This window comes from Portunus trituberculatus, chromosome 5 (genome assembly GCF_017591435.1).
Source record: "Portunus trituberculatus isolate SZX2019 chromosome 5, ASM1759143v1, whole genome shotgun sequence".
Taxonomy (NCBI): Eukaryota; Metazoa; Arthropoda; class Malacostraca; order Decapoda; family Portunidae; genus Portunus; species Portunus trituberculatus.
In genome coordinates this window covers 452,962-459,990 of record NC_059259.1, presented here as the reverse complement: position 1 = coordinate 459,990, position 7,029 = coordinate 452,962, and the positions used below count along the sequence as shown (strand labels likewise).

General features: G+C 43.1%; 1 protein-coding gene across 5 annotated transcripts in view; it reads right to left on the bottom strand.

Annotated features, from left to right (window-relative positions):
* Window positions 1-1,953: 1,953 nt before the first annotated feature.
* LOC123513389 (protein bicaudal C homolog 1-like) overlaps window positions 1,954-7,029 on the bottom strand; it is a 121,927-nt gene continuing 116,851 nt past the window's right edge. For all 5 annotated transcript variants that reach the window (XM_045270526.1, XM_045270534.1, XM_045270542.1 and 2 more), the window contains one exon: window positions 1,954-4,047. In XM_045270526.1, the coding sequence (XP_045126461.1) occupies window positions 3,923-4,047 (125 nt within the window). In that variant the 3' untranslated portion in view covers window positions 1,954-3,922. The remainder of the gene's footprint in view (window positions 4,048-7,029) is intronic.

The window sequence follows — 7,029 nt, the reverse complement described above, 5'->3', positions numbered from 1 at the left end:
ACACAGATAAGGTGCAAAAAACACCTACAGAACAAGTATAAAGCTTGAAACACCTTAGCTACAATCACGACACTTGGAGAGAAGACAACGACGGGTGACACCATCATGGTAGACTGTGGAGAAAAAAGACGAAAGATTGATGTGAGGCTGTTGTTAAGACTGCAACAAACACAATCACCAACACCAGTGGACAGGAAGACGAGAAGACATGCAGCTTTCCTGTCAGAGCAACCAGGCACCGGCCCAAGGAAAGCCCCGACGCAATGACCAAGCTGTGTGTGTGTATTTACCTATTTGTGATTACAGGGCCCGAGCCGTAGCTCTCTATGTCCTGTCTCTTTGTCCACACTTGTCCGATTTTTCCTTCATTTGACTGACACTCGCCGCACACACCACATCCACGCTCAGTTTGTTCCATGCATCAATGCTCCGATACGGGAAGCTATACTTCTTGATGTCGCTCGTGCAGGAATCCTTCAGTATTTTCTTTGGGTGTCCTCTTAGGTAATTACTGGATGCCATCGTGATCAGGTTCTCCCTATCCAATATGTCCACTCCATGTACTATTTTGAACATTGTTATCATATCCCCTCTGACTCTTCTTTCTTCCAACATGCTTAATTCCAGCCTATTTAACCTCTCCTCATACGGTACCTCCTTAAAGTCTGGTATCATTCTTGTTGCTAACCTCTGCACTCTTTCCAGTTTCTTGACATGTTTCTTCATGTATGGTGACCAAATTACTGATGCATATTCCAACTGTGGCCTAATCAGGGTGGTCAATATTTTCTTTATCATGTTCCCGTCCAGGTAATTAAATGCCCATCCTATACTTTGGAGCATGCTGTACGTTTTCCAAATATTCTATTAATGTGCTTTTCTGGAGACAGATTACTCTGTACAGTCACTCCCAAGTCTTTTTCTTCACTGACTTCAATTACAGTCTTCCCCCAGCTGGTAGTCTTTATATGGTCTATATTTACTTCTACCCATTCTCATTACACAGCTTTTGTTGGTATTGAATTCCATTTGCCACGTCCTGCTCCATTCATATATTTTGTCCAAGTCCTTCTGCAGTATATTACAGTCATGCATATTCCTCACTCTCCTCATAATCTTTGCATCATCTGCAAACATATTCATATAACTTCTCACTCCCTCTGGCATGTCATTTATATAGATCAGGAACATGATGGGACCAAGCACCGAACCTTGGGGAACTCCACTGGTTACCTTCCTCCACTCTGACTTCACTCCCTTCACTACCGTCCTCATTTCTCTACCTGTCAAATAATTTCTCATCCACTCCGTCAGATTTCCCCGTATTCCTCCAATACTACTTAACTTCCACATCAATCTGTTGTGGTACTTTATCAAATGCTTTTTTAAGTCTAGGTATACACAATCAACCCATCCATCCCTCTTGTAAAATATCGACCACTCTTTTGAGCAGAAACATAGCAAATTTGATACACACGATTTCCCTTTTCTAAAGCCAACCCGTTTCTCACTTAGTATTTGTTTGTTTTCCAGGAAGTCACACCACTTGCTTTTGATCACTTCACATATCTTACACATAATGGTGGTCAAAGAAACAGCTCTATAATTCAATGGTTCCATGCGACATCCACTTTTGTAAATTGGTACTACATTTGCCCTTTTCCATTCTATTGGCACCTGTCCCGTGTTGATAGATGTTCTTGTTAAATCTAAAATGTGTGTGTGTGTGTGTGTGTGTGTGTGTGTGTGTGTGTGTGTGTGTGTGTGTGTGTGTGTGTGTGTGTGTGTGTGTGTGTGTGTGTGCGCGCGCGCGATGAGCCAGCAGGGCTATGGAGGAGCATCCATTGCCTTAAGATTCAGTATAGCACAGTATAGAGGACACTTCTGGGAGACGCGTCACCCACACCCCTCCCCTGCCAACCCCTGCTATAGATAAAAAGAAAACAAGCAACATTTTAGTATATATGATATCTTTATTCAAAATAGAAGGAATCAATTTTTTTTTTTTTCAAAAACATTTTTTTGGATAAATTCTCTTAAATAAAAGTGCGTGCAGGTTGTGCCGCGGCAGGCCGTGGCGCGCCGCGACGCCCCAGACAGGCGGTCACCACGCCAACCCCGAACACTGAACTAAAACAAACTTCTAATAATTCATAAAAGAAATAAAAAAAATTCTTAAAAACCCGCCATGAATGACAACCTTTCCCTTCCGCAGTAGTGAACAGAAAGACTAGAAAAAATGGACAAGGTAATTCATAATTCATGCACATTTGTAAACCAACAAACAAATGAAAAAAATTCCAACTGCTATAAAAATAATTAACGAAAAATTTCTCGAACAAAAATTGCTTTTTTTTTTTTTTCTTTTGTGGAAGCACAGCCACAGGGCTGAACCTTGCTAGCTTAATATCACATGTACACCTCTCGGGAACACTGGTGGAAGGCACCTGGTGCTTGGTGCTTGGCGGAGCGAGCATCATTGGTGCCTCGACCTATGCATGTGTGCGCATCTCTTGGTCCAAGGCACACGCACACATACTCACACTAGTAGCAATGTATCATGAGGTCCTCTTCATTCCTTCAGTACTAGCAACACACACACACACACACACTGTATCCTTTTGTATTCCACTCATTCTTCTTAATTCACTAATAAATTCTTACATTTCTTTCATACTAATAGCTCACTCTCCCTCTCTCCCCCCACACACTCAGTATTAATGCCCCATCATTTCCTTGTACGGCACTCCTTCCTCTGCATCAATTCTTATACTGCAGAAAATATAACAGCAGAAAAGATGGAAAAACAAACAAACAAACAAACATCTTTCTGCTGTGAGGGGAGATTGAAACTTTTAGCATATTTTGCCAACCCTCCACACACACACACACACACACACACACACGGCAACAGCGAGGTTCACATGAAACCTTACAATATATATATATCGTCAAAGTAATCTTGGCTTCCTTAAGTCAGACATGCCACATCAGAATGGGGTTGGTTACCTATTGAAGACATGGATTGTGTCAGTCAAACCGTACAAAACAAACGAACCACATGCTCAATCCACTAGACGAATCATCCTCACCACCACTCACAGGTTGGGGCGCACTGCAGGGTGGCCCTCTTAAGTACTTCCTCCCGGTCTATTAGTAGCGTCAAAGAAAAAAAAAATGTATCCTAGAGTTATCCTATAAAAAAATACACTTTCAACGCATTGGTCTTCTTCCGTGTCTATCTGTCTGTCCCTTCCCTTCCCTCCCAGCCCAGCCCAGTCTAACCTACCCTCCCTCCCTGCCCTGCCCAGCCCAGCCCACCCACACTTCCACTCCCAGTACAGTCATTGATGCAGTAACAGCAAAAACACCAGCAATAGTAAAATGAGTAGTAGTAATGAAGACAAATGTATGCAATCATAATAGTAGTAGTTGTAAAGCACCACTGATGGATGGAATATTAGTAGTGGTGGTTTTTGTTGTAGTAATAGTAGTAATGAAGGCACCAGCAATAGGAGTAGCAGCAGTGGGACGGATGTAACAGTAGTAGTTGTAATGGCAATAGTAACGACAGCAGGACCGACCAACAAAACTAGCAAAGTAAGGAACAAACCTAACCATAGTAGAGCTCCCTAGTAGAAGCACCAGTAGTGGATACGAAGGACACAAGCAACATTACAAACACACTGTAGTGCAAGATGAAGCAGTTATAGAAGCACAAGGATGAGTCTAAGAGTAACAGGAGTAACAGTGGCAGGAAACAGACATGAAGTGAATGGATGCTTGTGGAGTTAGTAAAGAAGTGTTAGTATTCCCAGGGTAACACCACCACCACCACCACCACCAGTAGTAGTAGTAGTAGTAGTAGTAGTAGTAGTAGTAGTAAAACAGATGTAGTGAAGTGTGTCGATCCATTGTCATCTCAGTCCCAAGTGGTGGAGGAGGATGTGGTAGTGGTGGAGTCCCTGAGTGGGGAATGGTGGTCCAATCCTCCCAGTCCACTTCCTGCAGCTCCACCAAGGAACAGTGACGACTTGCTTGACAGGTCTGTGTGGGAGACAGAACAATGTGCCGTAACTTCTGCTGTGGGGCCTCAACAATTTATTGAGAGAGAGAGAGAGAGAGAGAGAGAGAGAGAGAGAGAGAGAGAGAGAGAGAGAGAGAGAGAGAGAGAGAGAGAGAGAGAGAGAGAGAGAGAGAGAGAGAGAGAGAGAGAGAGAGAGAGAGAGAGAGAGAGAGAGAGAGAGAGAGAGAGAGAGAGAGATCCAAAACAATAATACTTAAAACAGAAGAAATTAAAGTCTTTCAAAGAAAAAGCTACTCTCCCAGGCATACTCACCCCTGTGGGAGAAAGACAAAATGTTCACAATATTATTTGACCTTGCTTGGTAACTTTAACAAATTTACAAACATTTGGAGAGCAGCATTAATTCCTTCAGTGAACCGCATGGCCTTAGTTTGCCCACACCTGCTTCTAGTGTCTAAATAGCTCAACAGTTCATTGACAGAAAGAGTTCATTGTTGTTGGAAGCATTTAAGACATTACAATATCCAAGTTTGGGTGGATGTAGATGGTACTGTGCTGTGCCAAGTGAAAGACAACGGAAGTCAACTGTAAGCTGAAGAATGACTATACAAGAAAGACTTATACACTTCACACATACAACACTCAGTAAGAGGACACAGGATATAAAGGACAAAAGGATATACCATTTTCCTAAGAATGACTATACAGGAAAGACTTGCACACTTCACACACACAACACTCAGTAAGAGGACACAGGATATAAAGGACAAGAGGAAATACTGTTTTTCTGACAGAGCAATCAGCCAATGGACAGCACACACACACACACACACTGATCTGACTAAGCTTAGTGTAGTGGTTAGCACGCTCGACTCACACTCGAGAGGGTCCGGGTTCGAATCCCGGAGGCGGCGAGACAAATGGGCAAGCCTCTTAATGTGTAGGGTGTGTTCACCTAGCAGTAAATAGGTACGGGATGTAACTCAAGGGGTTGTGACCTCGCTTTCTCGGTGTGTGGAGTATGTTGTGGTCTCAGTCCTACCCGAAGATCAGTCTACGAGCTCTGAGCTTGCTCCATAATGGGAAAACTGGCTGGGTGACCAGCAGGCAACCGAGGTGAATTACACACACACACACACACACACAGATCTGACCAAGCTTTGTGTTCCAGAAGTTTCACGGCTTTAATCTAAAGCTTTATAAACATGATAAATGACTTTAAAGTGAGACATGAATGAGCTTGACTTTATGCAATAACTGCCCTACTTAGAGGAAAGAAGGGATACGATAACAGTTCACAAACATGCAACACAGAAAGGAAAGAAGTAATCAAGGGATATGATAATGCTTCACAAATATGCAACACAGAAAGATTAGTTGTAGATAAACTGTCAAGCAAGAAACCCATTATCAAAAGGAGGCACTGACAAACCAGAGATAAGCAATCATGGAAACTGTATCAAAAGGACAATGATAAATTAGATAGACGAGATAAAGATGTGCTAAACCCCAAAACAATCCTTGAAAGAACACACTGCACTGTGCTTACCTAGCTTGTTCAAGAAACGGTACAAATTTTAAGTTTAATTCAATCCCTGAAGATAAAACTAAACACACACAGTCGGACTCATTTCAGGAGGTTTTTGGAATCCCACAAATCACAAAACACTGGAACAGAAACTCATAAATCACTCGGAAACGGAAAATTAATCTTGGAGAGAGAGAGAGAGAGAGAGAGAGAGAGAGAGAGAGAGAGAGAGAGAGAGAGAGAGAGAGAGAGAGAGAGAGAGAGAGAGAGAGAGAGAGAGAGAGAGAGAGAGAGAGAGAGAGAGAGAGAGAGAGAGAGAGAGAGAGAGAGAGAGAGAGAGACTGAATGACAAGTGATGGATTAGTGCAGGGGAAGCCATTGGTGATGAATGTGGCCTTCATAGAGGTGAGACAGGCACACACTTGCACCCAGGCCTGAGGTACAGAGGTGTCTCAGGGAGCAGGAGGCACTGAATACACATCACAGTGTTCAGGGAAGCTTATGGTAACATGGAATTGTGATGACAAGCGAGAAGAACGGCAGGAGTGACAGACAGGTTAAAGTTGAAGCAGTGGTACGTCAAGGAGCCATGTCGGTCCTCGCCCTTCAAACACAGTGATAGGTATGCTAATGCAAGATGAGAGGAAGGACTGCCTTGGTGGTGTTTGCTCTACACCTGTGGTTCTTAAGATGAGGGGGACCCCCTTTGGGGGAGTCAGTAATTTCCAAGTGGGGGGCTTGAGGCCTTGGGGAAAAAAAAGCAGTAATTTTATTTCTCCTAACAATAACATGGTCAAGTAATAAGTTTATGAAAAATGCAAAAGTATTGCCTTTCTTTAAAATGTAGAAGGGAATTGCATTCATAGAGAAAAGGGGAGCATGGAGGGAAGGACAAATTCTTAAATGGGACATGGTAGTAAAAAGGTTAAGAACCATCCATCACTCTACACCAACGACAGTGTTTGTTAGTTACACTGAAGACTGGGAAGGAGATTCAAGGAGCAGCAACATGCTCAGGGAAGTTGAGGAATGAAGCCAAGCAGGACCAAGACCATTTTTAATAAATTTGAAGACCAGCAAGTGAGTTTAGGAGTCGACATCAAGAGGGTGTGCATAAATCAAACACCTGGGTCAGTCAGTGATGGATACAGTCAGTATAATGGAGAGTGCAAATCATGGATGTGGGTGGGAAATTATAGGAGTCTCAGGTGTGCTTTGTAATCTCAAGACAAGAATACCCATTGTGCTTCACTAAGGTTAAGTCTACAGACTGTAAAGAGGCCTGCTGTGATTCAGACTAGATGCAGAGCCCTGGAAGCCCAGACAAGTGAAAACTCAGTGTGGCAGGAATGAAGATGCTGAGATGGTGAGCAGTGACAGGGTAAGTAGTGAGTGTGAGAGAGGACCAGCAAGTCCCTGAAGTGTGTGAGAAAATTGAGGGTGATGGTGATGGTCTGGTCATCTGAGAACAGGA